Raw genomic sequence first — 20,211 nt, 5'->3', positions numbered from 1 at the left:
AAGACTAAAAATCCCTTTCCCCTAAATGGACAAAGATTGTTAATAGGTAATTCACAAAGGAAGAAATAAAACCAGTCAGCCGTTTGTTCACTGCAAATATTTTCCTGTCTGTTTGCCATTTTTAATAATGTTAATTTCTTATGTATAAAAGAAATTATGAATTTTAGTTTATATCTTTTACTTTTTCCTTTGTTATTTCTTTTTATTGCTTCTAAAGTTAGAAAGTTACTCCTTCCCAACCCTTGATAGGAGACTTTGCAGTGCTCAGAGCTATGGGGACAGGAAATAGTAGCTTTTCAGGAGAGCAGTTTATCAGTGCACATCAAGAAGCCTAAAGAGATGATTCTCTTTCTAGAAATTATTCTAAAAAAGATCAGAGATGCTCACCATGATTTATGTAAATAACATTCATCATAGCATGATTTATTTAGCAAAAAACTGGGAACAACTTGACTGTCTTACAGTTGGAGACGTTAGATGCAATGCTATACCCGTATGAGACAATACTGTATTTTGGAAAATGTCAATTGCCTGTGAGATTAAATGAAATAAGATTAAAAAGAATATAAAGTCTACCAAATAGCTTAGATTATGCATATGTACTTATAGATGGTGAATACTGGTTATATTAAGCTGATGGAATTATGAGTTATTTTAATTTTCTTTATATTTTCTGAATTTTCCAGGTTTTCTATAATTTTTTATTTTTATATTTAGGCAAAAATAAAGTTATCTGACACCTCCTACACCAGACATTTGTTCCATCATTTTGGATTTTCTTTTATTTTATTTTTGTTGAATCATTTATTTGCCAGATATTTCTACCAGACACTGTTCTAAAGTGTTGAGGCTGCATCAGTGACAAAGCCTGCTGTTGAGAAGCTTTAATTCCATTAAATGTTAAAAATCATATTAACTATAATTAATACAGAATTTACTTTGGTGTCAAATGTGAGTAAAATTCATTGCTATTGAGGTGCCATTTAAGCTGAGTCTTAAATAATAAATACATACTTAAGAAGCATTTGGTATAACCATATATTGGACCAAGTGTTTCATGTAAATTTTCTCATTTAATCATCCTAGTTAAGCAGTTTGCCCATTATTACATCTCTAGTAAGTGGGGAAGTAGGGATTCAAACCCAGATCAGTCTGTTTCTGGAGTCTTTGTTTTGTTCACTTTTGAACAGTACCTGAGCAAGTGCTCAAAAATATTTGCTGAAAAAATATTTCATGAGTATTTTTGTAGTTTTAGGTGTGTCTTCCAAGCCCATGTTCCATAGAAAAGGTGACAGAACAGTTAATCTTGAACTTTGATATCTTTAGAGCAGTGTACTATACCCTTTAAACCTTCTTTTGTTGGTCAAATTGAGTTGCTAAATTTAACTAGTGATTTCGAGCTGCCCATTTTGCATTATTATGGTATTTACTCTGTGAGCTGGAAGAAGGAGAATTGTGCTGTAATATGTGTCTGTCTGGCTCACTGGTTATCTGATTAAAGAACTGGATAGGATGTACTGTGAGGTCAGTTGAGTTCTGTCTGGACTTCCCCATGAAATTGTGAGCCCCTAAAGAGCTTGTCTTTGTCCAGTTACCTAGCGCAGGGACTTGGCACAAACAGACCCTATATAATATTTATTGCATGAATGAATTAGTTTCCTAATTTCAAAATTTAGAGATGTAAGTAATTTAGGCTAAAAGTTGAAGGAAAAACAGTTTATAATCTGGGAACAAAGTTGAGGCTTACTACTAGCCAGTACATGTTGAATTTTAGTGTGTAAGAGACTCACCGTAGACTTAAATCAGTCCTTGGGTCCAGGCTGCAAAGATTCTTATCCAGAAGTGGGTCTGGGGTGTAGTCCTGCCATCTATATTATGAATATATACCCTGGGAGGTTCTGAGGCAGGTAATGTAAGGACTTATGAGAAAGTCTTTGGTTCTATTTCTATACATTACATTTTTTTCACAAAAAGCAAACTTTTACTATGTATGTTAAGGCTTGGAGAATGCCAGAGGACATGCGGCCACTGATTAACATTTGTTAGAAATTACTTTTTGTATTCTCTGCCTAGGGCCCATATTGCCTTCTCCTGTACATCTCTCTCTAAATGCACTTGCTTAGAGGTTAAGAAAAAGCAGACACATGAAAGCAGTACTGGTGTTGGCAGAGCAGTAGCTCGTTATTTTACAGCCCTCTTTTAAGTTGAGATCATTTTAAGCATGGTGTACATAGTGTAATCATATAATTTACTTATAATCTCTGAATGACTAAACTGAGACTAGAATTCATAGCTTTTAGTTTCTCACTTGGCATTTAACCCACTAATGACATTTCTTTCCTTTGGGTTTATTAATAGGCATGTCCTATTTCATTGTAGTAGTAAACTAATCACTTTATTTAAACCCACAATTATGTGCTACCTGAATTCTAGATCCAGAATTTTCAAGGCATTGTTTTTGCTTTGTCTTCTCTTACTTTTTATTTAAAAAGTTATCTTTCTTTTGGATGCTTTGATATGTAAATATGGCCTAGATTATTCATACAGTTTCTAGATTTTTAGTGTGTTTATTAATTGTTACTTTTGCTGAATTTGCAGATGGATTGAGTGATGAGAACAATGACGATCGTGTATTAAAGTGCTGTCTTCAGTACCAGGAATTATTCCCTTGTTCTCTTGTTATTTTGTGCACGTGAGTTTCATGGTCATTTACTCTTTCTTTAAAAAAATAGCAATTTACTCTCTAGTTAGTCCTCTGTAGAGCATTAAGCCTTTCATCCCTGTGTGTGCCTCAAACAGATTAGAGCATAGGATAAAAGTTTGGGGAAATCTTATTAATCTGCTAAAGTGTTGTAACATCTGGGCAATTTATAATAAATTAAGAGGTCATTTGAGAACTAAAAAATAAAAAATAGCAACTTATACCAAAGAATTTTTAAAAATCTTACTGTATCCATCATGCCAAGAATCAGAAACATAGAATTTTCTAAATCTGCCCAGTAAGCATATTCATTTATATCTCACATTCTTATAATGTGCAGGCTATAGAAGAATGAGGTTTGAATCTCATGAAGTTTCATTTCAATTTAACGTATATGCTATTCAGAAAACTTTTGGAAAAGCAGAGGAAAGTCAATTTAATAGCCCAATAAAATAGTTTAGAAATAAAAATCTGACATTTTTGGTCACAAGGCAAAAGGGTTAATGGATTAATTAATCAAGTAATTAATTTGTGGGGAAGGGCTAGTTTATGATGCAGTTATGTCCTGGTTACCTGTTAGAGAGTTAGAATTGGAATTCTCGATCTACCACTTACCAGCTTTGTGACCTTGGAAAGTTACTTAACTTAGTTACCTCATGTATGAAAATACAAGGAGAGTGATAATACCTGCTTTATAAGGTTATTGTGAGTATTTAGTCAGAAAAAAATATATATGTGTATATGTGGCTTAGAAGAATGCACAGTACATAAAATGCTCTCAGTAAGTAATTTTCCTCCTTATCCCTTCCTCCTTCCATTCCTCCATTCCCAATGACTATTTTCATGACTTAATTCTAAGGTAAAAGTAACATAATGTTAAACAAAATTGTATTCATCATGTATGAGATAAGAGCAATTTTAATTTGCAGTTTTAGTCTGAATTTTATTCACTGCAAAATGGAGTTTTTACAGTTCCATAGTCACGCCTGAGTTCTCTGTGAAATGGAGTGATTATACAAATGAACAGCCCTAAGGTTTTTCTTGTAAGGGGGCTTGGTCAGTTATCATCTTAGCTGTGTTCAAAGATAGTATTATTCTTTTTGGTATTAAAGGAAATATTAGAGCGTTTTATCTCTAATACTAAATTTTTTAAAATCTAGGACATAATATATCATCTTGGAGTTTGTTGAAGACTGACAGAATTAGTAATAGCTTAATCATTTTGAATTTGAGATAAGCTAAAATTGAGAGATAACTGTTATATAATTTTTTTAAGTTCAACTTAAAATGAAAATTAAATTGGTGTGATGTTATCAATTCTCCATTATTCCTGCAGTCACTGGTTTTGAATTAAGATGTAACATTTTTTAGTGAAATGAAAATTTGTAGTCAAACTTTACTTTTAATTCTGGCATTATCATGTTCCAGGTGAGCCTATTTTTTATTTTTATTTTTTCCTATAAAAGGTGATAATCATACCTACTGTACTCAGTTACACCTACTGACTGTGCAGATACATTTACATTACTTCAATAGATGATGATGATGATGATGACAATGACAGGAGAACCCTTCTATAACTATATATAACTATATACTATATCTCATTCTAAGTGCTTTACTAAGAGTTACAGTTGTAAGTATGGGCCAGTAACCCCCAGTTAATATCTCCAGTCCATATCTCTCTCTAAATTCTAGTGTATTCACCTATACTTACTCAGTATCTCTACTTGGATATCTCACAGACGTCTGGAACCTACCATCTCCAAAAATGAACTCCTGAGCTTTCCTTCTAAACTATTCTCCATTTGAATAAAAAGTGCCACTTTCCACCCATTTGCTGAAGCCAGAAACTTTGGGGTCCTTTTTGATTCCTGCCTTTCCCTCATTGTCTACACCCAGTCAGATAGCAGGTCCTGTATAGACCTCTTCTTTTCTTTATACCCCCTGCTCCTATCCTATGTCAAATGATGTTATTTTTCCTTTTTTCTTCTTTTTCTACTCTAAGAGTTATTATGCTCTCTACTGCTACACTTTCTTTCATTTATTTTTAAAAAGTAACAATATTTTTAATTTTTAAAAAATTTTGTTATGAGGAATTTCAACATTTAAAGTGAAGAAGAGTTAATAAACTCCTCAGTACCCAGCTACAACAATTACCAAAATTCTTCCACTCTTCTGTTATCTATATTTCCATCTACTTCCTGTCCCCCATATGATTATTTTTATACAGTTCTTTGTATTTTGAGGGAAAATGTATAATATTGAAATGCCCAAATCTTAACTATACAGTGTTGACAGTGGATGCACTGGCGCAGCCCACATCCCTCTTGATACGTAGAACACTTTCAAGAGAAAATACTCTTATGCCCCTTTTGTGCTCTTTTTCTGGCTTCTTAGAGTGGAAGCTTAGATCATTAATTAGAGACTGCTATAAATTTCCCTTTAAGCACTGCTTTAGTTGCATTCTACAAATTTTGATACATTGTATTTGTATGTTCATTCAATTCAGTATACTTTCTAATTTCCTTTATGACTTCCTCATTAAGCCATAGGTTATTTAGATATTTGTTGCAGTTAATTCTAAATATTTATAAATTTTCCAGTTATCTTTTTATTGATTTATATTTTATTTCTATTAATGCTTGAGAACATAATTTATGAGATTTCTATTTTTTTAAATGTGTTAAATTTTGCTTTATGGCCAAGAATAAGGTCTACCTTGGTAAATGTTTTTATGTGCACTTGAAGAAGAATGTATATTCAGCTCTTGTGGGTAGAGTATCCTATAAATTTCAAATAGGTCAAGTTTGTTGATAGTGTTGTTCAGGTCTTCTATAATCTTACTGATTATTTGTTTACTTGTTCTGTGATTACTGAGATGGGAGTATTGAAATTCCCAGCTGTATAATTGTGGGTTTGTTTCTCCTTTCAGTTCTGTTTTACTTCACGTATTATGAAGCACTGTAGTCAGAGGCATACACATTAGGATCGTCTTCGAGAATTGACACCTTTCTCATTATTTAATGTCTTTCTTTGTTCCTGATAATATTCCTGGTTCTGAAGTTCCCTTTGTTTAGTATTAATATTACTACTCTGGTTTTGTTTGATTAGTATTTATATTATATGTCTTTTTCATCTATTTACTTTTAACCTATCTATGCCTTTATATTTAAGTATTTAGTGGATGGCATATAGTTGGTATTTTATTTTTCGTCCAATCTGACAATTTCTGGTTTCTTAATTGATGAGTTTGTACGATTCACAGTTAATTGCTTGGGTCAAGGTCTACCATTTTGCTAATTATTTTCTATTTGCTCAGTTATTCTTTTCTTCCTTTTTCTTTCTTTCCTTGGATTAATTGTGTATTTTTATGGTGCCGTTTTATCTCAATTATTGACTTTATACATTTTTGAAAAAACTTTTTAATGGTTGCCTTAATGTTTACAGTATACATCTTTACTTATTCAAAGTCTACTCTCAAATAATACTACCTTGCTTCATGTGTAGTGTAAGGATTTTAGTATGCTTTGAATTTCTCCTCCCATCCTTTTTGCTATTATTGTCATATGTTTTACAGAAGCAATAAGCACAGAATACTTAGCTAAATTTTTTGCTTCAACCATTTACCACTTAAAGCAATTGGAAATAAAAAATAAGAATATTTTAATCTTGCATTCCATTTTTAACATATTTCATTTCTTTTTATAGATCTAAGTTTCTTTCTGGTGTCAGATTTCTAGTCATATTCCTTCTGCCTAAACAGCTTTCTTTGACATGTGTGAGTCTGCTGACATTGAATTTTCTGGTTTTGTTTGTCTGATAATGTCTTTCTTTCTTTCTTTTTTTTTTTTTTTTTTTTTGAAAGATATTTTTGCTGGATATACAATTCTGGGTTGACTTTTTCTTCTGGTATTTTAAAGCTGTCATTCCATTTTCTTCTAGCTTGTTTGATTTCTGATGAGAAATCTGCTGTAAGTGCTATCTTTTCCCTCTGTATGTAATGTGTCTTTTTTCCCTCTCATTGCTTTCAGAGTTTCTGTTTGTGTTTTGCTTTGTTGGCAGTTTGTGTTAGCAGTCTTTAGCAGATATGCCCAGGTGTTTGTGGTAGAGGGGAAATTATCCTGCTTGATGCTCTCTGAGTGTCTTGATTCTATGGTTTGATGTTTATTTTTAGTTTTGGAAAATTCTCAGCCATTATTTCTTTAAATATTTCTTATGCCCCATTCCCTCTTTTCTCCTTCTGGTATTGCAGAATTACATTGTAGTAGTCAGCCTCCAAGATGACCCAATAATTGCTGCCTCTTTGTATTAATGTCCTTGTGTAATCCCCTCCTACATTGTACCAGGCTTCCTTGTCTTTGTGACAAATAGCATGCATCAGAAGTGATGATATGTCACTTCTGAGATGAGGTTATATAAGACTGGGACTTCCTTCTTGGGCACTCCCTTGCTACTTCCTCTCTCTTGGATCACGTGTTTTGGGGATGCAAACTCCACGCTGTGAGCATCCTTACGTAGAGGCCCACATGGTGAGAAACTGAAGTTGCCAGCCAAGAACCAGTGAAAGGCTAAGCCCTGCAAGGAGCCGCATCAATGAGTACCAATTAAACTTCGAGATGACTGCAACCCTAAGCAACAGCATGCTTCAAGTTAGTGAGAGACCTTGAGCCAGAACCATTCAGTCAAGCTGCTGTCAGGTTCCTGACTTATCAACTGTGTGAGATAGTAAATGTTTGTTTTAAGCTGCTAAGTTTTGGGGACACATTTTTACACAGCAATAGATAACTAATACATGCACATACTTTGGCTCAGTTGATATTGTCTCACAGCTGTTATATATTTTTTTAACCTTTTATTCTCTTTCTGTTTCAGTTTGGATACTTTCTTTTGAACTGTCTTAATATTTGTTTCTTTCCTTGCCAGTGCTGAGTCTCCTGAGGACCCTGTTGAAGGCATTCTCCATTTCTGTCACTATAGATTTTTTTATTGTTAGCACTTCGATTTTATTCTTATGATTTTCCTCTATGCTGAAACTTCCCATCTGGTTTTGCATGCTATTTACTTTTTCCATTAGAGCCTTTAGCGTATTAATCAAAATTATTTACAATTTCCTATCAGATAGCTTTAATCTATGTCATATCTGAGTCTAGTTCTGTTGGTTGCTTTGTTTCTTGGCAGTATGTTGATTTTTGGAGCATAATTTATAAGCAGACTTTAGGACTCACTTTCTCTGTAGTTTCCTCCCTTCTTCAGTTTCTCCCTTAACTTTCTATATGCTCTGGCCAGCCCTGAATATTGCCTTCTGACATTTCAAACCACAGAGTCTGTGGATTTCTGTTGTAAGGCATTGATAAATTGGGGAATGCCCTCGGGCAAAAAGAAACTTGTACCTCTTACCAGTGCAGTGTCTGTGTATTGAATGTAGACTTCCCTCCACCTTCTACCTACATTTTATTGTTCTCTAGTGCCTTCCAACAGGTTTGTTTTTTTTGGTTGGGGGGTGTCCAGATTTTCTAATTCTCATTATGGGAGAGTTAGTCAGACCAAGATACTCTGTCATTAACAAAGGCTGGAATCCTTCTAGGCTCAACAACAACAGTTTAAGAAACACTGATCTGATTATGTCATTTCCTCATTGAAGCCCTTAAATCTCTTTCAGTTTATTAATATCCTTGCCTTTCTCTGTATCCATGTAAACTGGTCTCATGTACCATACTCTAATCATATTGGCTACTTTCAGCAAATAACAAATTCACACTATTTGTCTTACGCTCACTCTTAAGTAAATTTGTAATTGCCTGCCATGTGTAAATTATTGATCTTACAATGGTTCTCTATGTTTATTTCTCTTGGGGTGATCATAGTCCTGTGTTCAAATATATCTCCCACTTAACCAGGTATAACTTTGAACTAGTTACTTAACCTTTTCAAACCTCAGTTTCTTATATGTGAAATGGGGATAAAATTAGTAGCACTCCTATCAAAGGGCTTTTTTGTGAGAATTAAATGGATTGATATATAAGTGCTTAGAACAGTGCCTGGTACTAGGGAAACATTTATATATAATAATAATTATTCTTAAAAGTTCATATGATGTGACTCTAAGTATGTTAATTCTTTTATTGTCTGTATTTTTAAAAACTGTTATCCTTTGTTAATATATATGCTGAGAATCACCAGCTTCTGATTAGATTCCATGTGTTTTTGCTTGCCATGTGATTTATCTCATAAAAAATAAAATATTTCTCCCTCCTAACTCAATCTTAGGGATGATAGAAATTTAAGAAACAAAGGCCTAATAAGTGGTGTGAAGTCACTGAGTAAAGAAGAATTGAGTGGAGAGTTATTAAACTTGTCTCTGAACACAGATGTATGTCATCAGCCTTGTATATCTAAACAACAGTTGAAATCAGGTAGTATTCTTACTATGAACAATGAGAAATATATCTTACTTCATGTACTAAGATGACTGATAACAGCTGGAATTAACAGTAAATTTTTATTTTGTACATTTAAAATAACATTGTTTTAGAGTATTTGCTGGCACATAAATGGTAGAAATGAATGAAAAATTATAATGGTAGTCTAAAAGAAAACATAACATTTTTGCCTTCTACATATACTTTTACAAATTAATTTGAATTTTTGTGCGTACACTCACATACATTTTTATATATTTCTAATCACTGTGTGCATCCTATTTTTCACCTTACAGAATATACCTTTTAAATTAATGGTTACAAGAAATATTCATTTGAGGCAGAGAGAAATTTTTAGCTTCTTTTTAAAATTAGTTCCACATTTATAAACTTCTATTAATATAGTAAAAACTCAATAATAGAGAAACTTAAAGGACTCCAATAATATTTTGTTTTTTAATTTAAACTAATACTTAAGAAAGCTAAAGGCAATACCGTTGTTTTATCTCTTTTCCCACCAAAATAATCTGTTCTATAGCTTGGTATTTGGTGGAATATTATATTAAACCTGACATAATTAAAAAAATACATTCCATCATTTACCTCTGTGGGGAAAGTACTGAAGTCTCAAACAGCATATATATGCTTCATATATTGATACATACACGTAAATTATTTGACTTTTTTTGGTAATAACATTTGTTTTGTCGTAATATTCAAAATAGTATCCAGAGGGAGTAATAGGATATTCTAGTTTATGGTTTTTCAAGGGAAGCATGCTTTGGTTTGCCCATTATATTACTGTCATTTTAAATCCTTGGTTTGTATTTGTAGAGATAAGCCACTTAATATTTTGAATTTTGCCATAAAGAAATTACAATTGTTTGCAGATGTCAAAATAGTAATGATAAAGAAATAACATCAGGTAAAATAATAAAAACTCATTTTAGAAGGGGAAGCCATAACACAGAGATTTTGGTCTTTTTGAAACCAAAATGTGATTGGGAGAATATACTATTTGTGGAAAAAACACATTTTGATCCATAGTTCTTGGTTTTCTGTTATAAACAGATACAAAGCATTCTTTTAATTTTTACTTTTTTTGAAAATAATAAAATTTAAATTTTGGTTAAAATATCACACACATTTCTCAAATTTCTATTTTAGTAAAAATACTTAGTTGTCTTTTATCAAAAAGATAAAGCATTTGCTAATGTAATGTTGCATCTAAAACAACTATACTGGAGATAAATTTCTAAACACTGTTTTAAAAACAAAATATTCATTTGTTTTCTAGGTAGCTCAGATACTAATTCTATACATTAAATGTGTATTATTTATGGCCAATTACCAATTATATTTGTAAACTATTTACTACTAGTGTCCTAAATAAAGCCTGTAACTATTTGTTTTAAAGAGGCAACATCTTTGGAGGAGAACTTTGAGGAAGAATCTACAAATTCTGGGCTACTCATTCAACTTGAAAGCATTGTATCTGATCTTGAAAAATCTCTTGGAACAGCTTTATCTTCAATATTAGAAACAGAAATGAAAATCGCTTTTGGAAACCTCTGGATGGAGGTGATTATTTCAGCTCTTAGTGGAAAATTTCTTTTTCATGGCTAAAGATTTGTTACCTTATTGTAAGAGACATTACTTGTATAAAATGTATAAACTTTGTTGTAATAATCTAGACCACAGTCTATTTTTTTCTTGAAGTTTTTGGAATAATTCTTTGGAAATTAAGTAATGGACATTTCCCAAAGATTAGGACTATGCTTTATCATTCTTTCTTTAGTAAACAGATATTTATTGTGCATCTACTGTGTGTCAGACACATTGCCTCCCTGGGGCTTAAATTGAATTCAGGAAACCTTCTCACATATTTAGTTTACTTGAGTCAAAATGTCTAGGGAATTACCCTAGCAATATATATTCAGAAAAAGAAGTATGTATTTTGGCTATGTCATGTAACTATGAGAATCAGAGTATAAATTTGATCATATTAGCAAAATATTTAGAATTTTCTTTAGATTCACATCCTTTCCACAGCCAATAAAACACATTTGGCAATAGTGGGTTTTTTAGCTTAATGTTTGCTATTCACGTGTATAGTTAGGAGAAACATTATTCTCCACTAATTGTAAATTGTATCTATTCCAGATATGCTTTGAGATTCTAATATTTGCCATTATGGCTTGATTATGTTATCAAGTGTTGAACCAAGATGATAAAGAGTGAGTAGAAGATTCTAGGAAAGTTGCCATAAATTAGATTTCATAATGAGGCCAGGAAAATCATTGCATATGAGTGATTCAAAAAAAGATGTGCTGACATTTTGTAGTACTAAATGATTAATCTTTATTAACGTGTTTTTATAAGAGTGTAGCAAGTGTCAATTATAGTTGACAACTATTTTCTATATAGATTTTTCTCCTAGTTTTATGGAATTATTAGATTGATTTCCTCATAGAAATGACCATGTTGAAAAGTAGATTGATAACCTCTGTTGAATAAAACTATGCTTCTTCTGATCAGAGCTATGCTTTCTTTTTACACACATAGTTTCTGGAGCTTTAAGGATTAATAGTAATACGAATTTTACAAAACCAATTTGTGATGGAATTAGCATTTTAAAATTATGATTTCCTTTTAATAAAACATATTTTAGTTTAAAAAGGAATTCACTAACTATATTTTGCCAAGAAGTATATGTAGGATTTCCTAAATAGGTACTTTTTAATAGTAGAAATAATAAATCAATGATGCTGATTTTTTCTAGATTCTGTACTTGAAACCACCGTGGACTTTAATACATTTATTACAGTGCTTTAGAAAACACTGGTTGGCTGTATTTGGATTAGTTATGGAAAAGAGCTTGCTTGTAACTGTTGAGAGCCTATATGAAAATCTCTATAAAGGTATGAATTTTTTAATTTTATCTTTAGCAATGTTGTATTAAAATCAGACTAACAGATACATTCCATAGAATGTGAAGATGAATTAATAAAGATTTGTCAATTAGTTCCTTAACCATTTATACCTCGGATTTCTTAAGGAGATTTGTGGCAGGTGGATGAGTGGATACAATTCCTAGTGCTTGCGGCTGAGAATGGTATAATTGTTGGTGTTCCTGGATAGTGTGAACATACAATTTTTAATAATGTTTGAAAACTTTTTAAGCCCGGTTTTATAGTTTATTTAGGTATGCAAATAGATTTGTTTAGATTTTTTCATTTCTTATCATGTTTAACATACCAACTTTGACCATATTTCATGTACTAATTTTGAAAAATAGTATATCAAGGTTTCTATCTGAAATATGTGGATAAAGAATAGGAAACCTTTGGCTTTGGTGCATAGTGAATTTTAGAATCAGATGAGACTACAGTCAAGCACTTAGTTGGTGATTTTTAAACTCTGTTGCACAGAGCCTTCTTGAAGTCCCTCTACAGTTGCCACAGATTGGAGGTGGAAAGGTTGATGGGGAGCCTTGTATTAGTGGACCTTTGACCCTCAACCCCAACTTCAGCCATGCAGTTTTCTTTTATTTGTTTATATATGGAGTTTCCATGTAGGATTAAAAAACAAAAGTTCTTCTTTACTAAGAAGAAAAAGATGTGAAAGAGCACTGATTTGATGTTATTAAAGTGTTTTATGATTAAAGAAACTAGTCTTGAGAGAGTAAATTATTTATCCAAAGAGAACAGCTAGATTTGTCTTGCTATCCCTTTAAAAAGCAGAGTGTAACCGTTATTAGGTTATTCAGGTAGTTCTTGATTTTTCTCGAACTCCTAACATGAAGTGATCTGTTTATTGTTTTATGTATTAATTATATTCTGTCCACCTTTAAAAAATAACTGTGAGTTTATGTGGTCCATTAAATAACAACCTGAGTATAAGAGGGTTTAAGTTAGGCTTACAGGTACAAGAGCCAGGTAATGAAGAATAAGAAAGGTAGTTTTACTATAAAACATATGCAAACAATTATTGCAACACTGGAATGCAGATTTTAACACTAAGCTTCTTGGAAGCTAAGGCAAACCAGGAACATTCTATGGTGGGCATACCACTTTTCTCTTTCCCTTGAAATATAAACTGTTTGAAAATGTTTTATATCTTTAAATATTCCCCCAAGGGATTTAAAGTGCCTAGTCAGTGCCTTATGACTATATGTGGTAGATGGTGTGTGAATATCTGTTTTTAAAAGTTACCGATTTTTAAAGTAAAGACACTTTCCAGGCATGGGTCTTTAACTATAGAAATTATTTATTAGGGGCATTATTATATAAGGGATGTGGAACAACATATTGGACTGACCTTCAAAGCAGTTTTGTAAGATGTATAGAAACATTTTTCATAACTTTTAGTAGGGGCATAATATAGTTGATTCTATCAAAAGAAAAAGTCCATAAACCATGTATGATCTTGGGCAAGCTTTGGTTTTAAACACTGGGTATCTGGTTGCCATTTTGCATTTGTTTTTCCAGGGCTGGGCAGTGTTTTACATACAGCTTAGAGGTAGGAGCCAGCAGCTCTAACTACTTATTTCTAACAAGGAGAGAAGTGAAGAAATGGTAACTGTTCCTTTTGCTGAAAACTCATTTTGGGGATCATTGTGTGCAAACTTTATTGATTCTAGGTCTAGAAGAATCTGATGCCTAATGTTTACTGACTTGTGAAGAATGTGTAATAGAATTATAAAAAAGCCTTCTGCTCTAAAATGATTTTGAATTAGAAAAATCAGTTTATGATTTTGCTCACTATCTTTTAAGAATATCCTCAGCTGTTGAATTATACGTATGTGTTTAATTTCAGTATACCAAATGTGTATCCTTAGATCAATTCATAGAAAACTGTGTGGAAAATGAGTAGTAGCTTTTTCTGACTTTGTGGTCATATTAACTTTAACCTAAATAATTATTGAATTTTTATAAACATTAAACTATTTCAACCATGTAAGGTTTATTTTTACATTGAGTCTAGCCACTGGATTGATCATTGTTATCATACTTTTGCCCACAGTACAGAATTCTTGTAAGTTAGAAATAAAATGATTAATTCAAGCATGTAAGTTCTACTGAACATAGACTACACTGGAGAAGTACCCTTAAAAGTTGTGCCCAATTTCTTCTCCTGAGGAGATTTCCAGGTTCATCAAACCTTCGTTTCGTCTTCTGTGTAGCATCTCTCATCTCTTCTTTTCCAACAGGAATTTAAACTAGTCATTGATTTTTAAAATAACTAAAAGTGTTTTGTAGAAGTCTTTTGTAAAGTGTTTAAAAATAACTAAAAGTGTTTTGTAAAGAAATAGACTGCTTGATAAAAGGGAAGCCAGAAGCTTGGCTATAATCATCAAATTAGATTAGAATTTCTGAATATTGTGTAATTAATTATGAAAGTAGACTCTTTATTTTCATTTAACCTTTCAATATTTCACAAGCAAATACTTGTATAAGTGATAAAAAGAAACTTTTTTTAAACTCAATGCCAGTGAAAAACCATGCTGCTATTTCAGAATGTAACAATCTCTGAGCTGTGAATGTTAAAACAGGACAAGCACACTGTAGCATGCTTACTGTGAACGCCTCTGAACACTGTTGTTTAGTGCTCTGTCTTAATAATGGAAATGATTTTTTTCTGCTCTGATTTCGGTGACATTAGAAAGTTACTTAACTTCGTTGTCACCACTTCTGATTTGAGAATTTAAAGTAACTTTAGTTCCTTAAGAGGAAACTGTTATGCCTTTAAATGATTACTCGTAGATTAACTAACTTTCCTAATTTATGGGGGAAGAAAATTCCACTGGATTCTCTTTCCCACAGCTCCTTGTTACTCAGATTGTTTATTTTTTGCTAAGGTTGTATGGTGTCCAGAGAGAACACATTTTGAATAAATCTAGTATTACATTTCATGTACTGGAATTTGAAGATAAATCACTACATGGTAACTGAGTTTGATTATGAAAGGTACTGCTTATAACTTAAGTGCTTATCACCAAAATGTGACTCTTATGATGTCTCCTGGTAATCTGTATGCAGACAACCTCAGTTTTGAAAATCTGTGGTTTAACTCATTTGTTTGGTAATTCTCTCTCTTTTCTGAAGAGTATAATGTTCTTTCACTTACTTTTACTTTGAAGTTGAGGGAAGTTCTGGAATTTGAATACAGTCTCGATATTCACAGGGAATTGGTTCCAGGATCCCCAAGGATACCAGAATTCTCAATGCCCGAGTCCCTTACATAACATGGTGTAGTATTTGCATATAACCTACACACATTCTCCTGTATACTTTACATTAACTTTTGATTACTTATAATACCTAATACAATGTAAATGCTATGTAAATAGATGTGCATGCACAGCAGATTCAGGTTTTGATTTTTGGATCTTGAGGCAATTTTTTTCCCGCAAATATTTTTGACCCATGATTGATTGAATCTGTGCACGTGGAACTGGTGAATAGGAAGGACTGACTGTATGGAATGCCAGAATCTGCTCCAAGAACTTTGTCTAAAACTGATTGTTGCTTTTTACACCAGAGAGAAATTAGGAGAGGCCTGTAGGTGTAAATGTGTATGCCTCTTAAATTTCATAATTATTATTAATTAGATATTTTTCCAAAGACATTTTTGTATTGTATATTCACTCTTACATATTTTTTCTTCATAATTTTCTGTTGCCAGCTAATAATGCAGTGGATATTACAACAGTGAAATTCCTGCTTCAGGATTCTAAAAGTCTGCTACATGCTTTCAGTACAAGGTCAAATTATGATGGCATTCTTCCACAGGCCTTTGCTCAAGTAAACAAACTACTCCAAACATTTTCAGAGGTAAGTTACCTTTGGAATGCCATTTAGAGTAGCTAATCACATACATTCTAAAAATGTATTTAGTAGACAATAATAGGTAAAAAATTCTCTTATTCTAACATATTAAAGCATTAAGTAAATATTAAGTGAATTGAATGGAGACTGAGCAATCCTTATTATAAGTCATAAAACACATCCTCTTATGGAAGCAGTGTCATGTCACAGCAGTTGTTAGAATTTTATATTATTTCATTTATGGATAAAGAAAACTGCATTGTTGCTTGAGTACTCATTTTTCAGTGCCCCTGACTAGTGCCCCTGACAGCATGCGTTTAAATACTTTGGAAATTTTCTTAAACATGCATATGCCAAGCCCCTCTCAAACTTTACTGAATCAAATTTCTGGCAGTGGTAACCAGTAATTTTTCATTTGTTTTGCTTTTTATTTTGAAATAATTTCAAGCTTACAAGAAATTTGCAAGAGTCGTTTAAAGAATTCTCATATATATCTTTTAACTTTTAGATTCCCCAGTGTTAACATTTTATCACATTTGCGTTATTGTTTTCCCTATTTATCTATCGAAGTCTTTTTTTTTCTGAACTATTTAAGAATATGTTGCAGATATTAGCCCCCTTTATCCCTAAATATTTCCATATATATTTCCTAAAGAATAAGGATATCTTATGTACCTAGTATAATTAATCAGGAAGTTAATATTGACATAATTATCTAACTGCAGACCTTACTTAAACTTTGCCAGTTGACCTGCCAGTTCTTTAACAAGGCTCCTCACGTGATTCTGTATGCCTAGCACAGATGCCTTTTTGCTTCTTTGAGTTTTGTCCCTTTGTGAGTTTGACCCTGGTAATACTCTTTCTACAGTCTTCTAATTTCAAGTCTAGAAAATTCTGGGAGTTTTATATGCCAGAAATAGCCCAAAAAACTCTGCATCACAATTGCTGGATAAGATATTAATAGTACTTTCATCTAGTATAAATATTACTTTTTTCTTTGAGTTATTGAACTGGCCTGTTTTTTCTCAATAATTGTTCCTGGTAACATAGGTCCCACTAGCTGTGAAGGAATGAAAGGATTAGATGACACTAAATTTAATCATAGTTGATGAGGAAAGAACTTACTTAAGAGAGTATCATGGAGTAAAAGCATCATCTTTTTTATAAACTAATGGGAAATACGTGCTTATTTTTGAGGAAAGACTTGATTTAAGTGGTGAATGACCTTCTGGTTTAAGATGACCAAAACATTGGTCATTGTATTTTTCTATGGCAAGTGTGACTTTTAGAACTATTTGTAGGAAAGAATGGACCTGCAGCTTAAGTATTGTACTTGAATTGTGTAGGAAAAAATATATTATTCTCTCCGCTCACAGAACTGAGCCCTACACCCCATCTTGGTGAAACAAACACAGTGAACAAGATGGAAAGTTCAGACCACTCACAGGCTTAGCAGTCTTTGAATTGGAATTATTGAGATTTTTAAAAATTAGGATTGATTGAGATAAAAATAATGGTGAATATCGAGTTTTAAGGTCGTTTTGTCAATTGGAATCCTGGAGATGGGAGTTACCATGAAAATGTGATCTTAAAATTTAGCATTGTTTAATAGTATGCCTATTGTATGTTGCACTGGGTATTTTAAAATACTGAATTGTTATTTAGCAAATTATTTATTCTTGGGTCTTGATTTTCCAGTTGCCACATTAGCAAGAGATTCAAGAAGCCAACTGGCAGAGAATCTAGTACTTTTCCCCCAACACTTAGTATTAGTGTGATTGCTTGAAACAACCTGTATTGTTTCCACAATTAGAGCTCTCAGGTGTTTTATTTTCATGGTTGAAACAATTCATTGTCTGTCAGCCAGGAACTTTGTTATTTAGCTTGAGCTTTTAAAATAGACTTTCAATAAGAGTTGTTTTGTAGAATGCTTTAGATTTGATGTATGACCTGAATACTTAGTCATGTGTCACTAACTTGAGCAACAAAAAGAAATAGATTACTTCCAGGAATAGGGTATCTAAATATAGTAACTGTTTAAAAAAAAAAAATCCCTCTAATGTTAATTTACCAAGTGTAGGAAATAAGGAAAAGAGGAATATTCCTTATTTTTTGCTTCTGAGAAACCAAAATGGAAAGTTAAGTAACATCGTTTTCCAGATCTTTATATAAATGGGGTGGGACAGGGAAAAGATACTTTTTTTTTCTTTTATAAGCGTTTTAACCACCAAAAAACAAACAAAAACAATCTTGCTCTTCCAGGATGGTAATGAAGCGGGAAGCCCCATAAAAAGACCAGCAGGACCCCTAGACAGGGCCGCTGCTCTCCTCCCAGCACCCTCTGGTTCCCTGGCCCAGAGATTCTATCTCACTTTTTGCCTCTAAAGCGGCTAACTTACACCTAGAATTCTATTGGTTCCCTGAGCTCACTTCTGATTGGTTATTATTGTCACTTCTAATTGGTCCACTTCCCTAACTTCTGTTGGTCCATTTATAATACTTCATTTGCATAGAGCTCACTCCTAATTGGTCTATTTCTACAAAGCTTGTTCCTGGTTGGTCAACTTCTGTTGTACTTTATTTGCATATGAGGTGCAAAGTGTAAAACTGGCAGCCTATAAAAGGCCTGTGTAAACTTACAGAAGGGGTCCATGTTTAAAAGTATTAACTTGTCTGGGCCTGCTGGTGTAATAAACCTGAGTTCTCCAACTCTCCAAGTGCTGCTTGGTCTCTCGCCCAAATCCAGGTTGCTGTCACAACTGAGCTGTAACACCGAGCTGTAACACATTTTTCCACAACAGTAGAATAATTAAAATCAGACTTGTTAATAAATATGAGACTTGTGCGTGTGCCTCAGAATCCCCATTCTTACAAGTTATGCTTTAACCTCTGGTTGTTTAACCTCTCTGAGCCTTAATTCCTTCTGTTATAAAAAGAGTATGATAATCTCTGCCTCAGAATTGTCCTGAGAATTGAGTAAGTTAATGTTTGTAGAGCACTGACTGCCGAGCACGTAGTAAGTGCTCTGTAGGGGTTTGATAAAGCAATCTGTTTGCATAGTTGTGTTCACTACTATTTGAGAGCTGAGGAAAAGCATTATGTGGTGATTTAACAAATTTATCTCAGAACAAAGTACATCTTTCCATCCATGTGTATTTATTAAGTTCATAATTAATGTAAACAGGCAGTTTTCTTCCTGCCTCAAAAGATATAAAAAGGTAATTTTTACTTTTATAGTTGGAGAGAGATTACACCCCAGTTCATAACTGCTGAAGGTCAAATTCTGTCCATGCCTCTTACCATCTGTGTGACCTTGAGTTACCTACCCTTTCTTTGCCTCAGTTATAAAATATAGGTAATCATAGTATCTGCTTCATAAAGTCACTGTGAGGATTAAATGAGCTAATGGATATAAAGTTCTTAGAAAATTCCTGAGCATAAAAGATGCCCAATAAATATTAACTGTTGTTACTAACAGTTTTGGAAATTTTCTTTTTTTTAAATTTGATAAGCATAAAACTAATAATCCACGAAGCTAATCTTTGAAATCATACTTTTATCAACAAAGGAAACCTAAAGAAATGGAGTGATTTTATTTAAGTTCACAAAGAAGTTATAGTAGAACCCAAACAAAAAAATGCAAGTTATTAAACTCATGGTTAAAACTTTTTTCGATTCTATCAGATTTTTTTTAACCTAAGTTAATATTTTGCCCCAAGGTGATTTTTTAAAAGATCACTTGAATCAATAGTATTGCTCTTCTACCATGCTTAAAAATATAGTCAGATCTATTCCTCCATATACTTTGGGGGGGGGGAGAATTAGGTTTATTTATTCATTTATTTCTAATTTTATTTATTTATTTATTTTTAATGGAGGTACTGGGAATTGAACCCAGGACCTCATGTGTGCTAAGCAAGTGCTCTACCACTGAGCTATACCCTCCCTCCAGATCTATTCTTAAATGCTTTTAATTGGTCATGCTATTTACTGCAGTCTCTCCTTCATCCACTACCAGCCTTCTTAAAAAAATGATCTATAACTGTTGTTTCCATTTCTTTGCTCACTTATTCCTTAATTCTTTACAAGTAGGATTCTACCTCTTATACTCTATAATAAATAGATTAGAAATATTATGTGATATAAATGGAAAAGGGAAATATGTGTTTTTTTAAGCTCTGATGCTTTTCTGGGAATAGTCTGTACATAATCAAGGACAAAGAATAATCAGCACTTCCTGGAAAGCTAGAACATTTCT

At 32.7% G+C, this 20,211-nt stretch overlaps 1 protein-coding gene across 4 annotated transcripts in view; it reads left to right on the top strand.

Moving 5' to 3' along the window:
- The window catches only part of SWT1 (SWT1 RNA endoribonuclease homolog), an 82,672-nt gene that overhangs the window by 24,085 nt on the left and 38,376 nt on the right, over positions 1-20,211 (top strand). For all 4 annotated transcript variants that reach the window (XR_004132186.2, XM_010992090.3, XM_031438563.2 and 1 more), the window contains exons 10-14: positions 2,599-2,692; positions 8,972-9,117; positions 10,541-10,704; positions 11,906-12,044; positions 15,811-15,959. Coding sequence is in view for 3 of the 4 variants with exons in the window: in XM_010992090.3 (XP_010990392.2) it covers positions 2,599-2,692; positions 8,972-9,117; positions 10,541-10,704; positions 11,906-12,044; positions 15,811-15,959 (692 nt within the window). In the remaining variant the exon portion in view is untranslated. The remainder of the gene's footprint in view (positions 1-2,598; positions 2,693-8,971; positions 9,118-10,540; positions 10,705-11,905; positions 12,045-15,810; positions 15,960-20,211) is intronic.

This window comes from Camelus dromedarius, chromosome 21, assembly GCF_036321535.1.
Source record: "Camelus dromedarius isolate mCamDro1 chromosome 21, mCamDro1.pat, whole genome shotgun sequence".
Taxonomy (NCBI): Eukaryota; Metazoa; Chordata; class Mammalia; order Artiodactyla; family Camelidae; genus Camelus; species Camelus dromedarius.
Note: the sequence above shows the minus strand (reverse complement) of the source record. Positions and strands in the feature narration are given on the sequence as shown.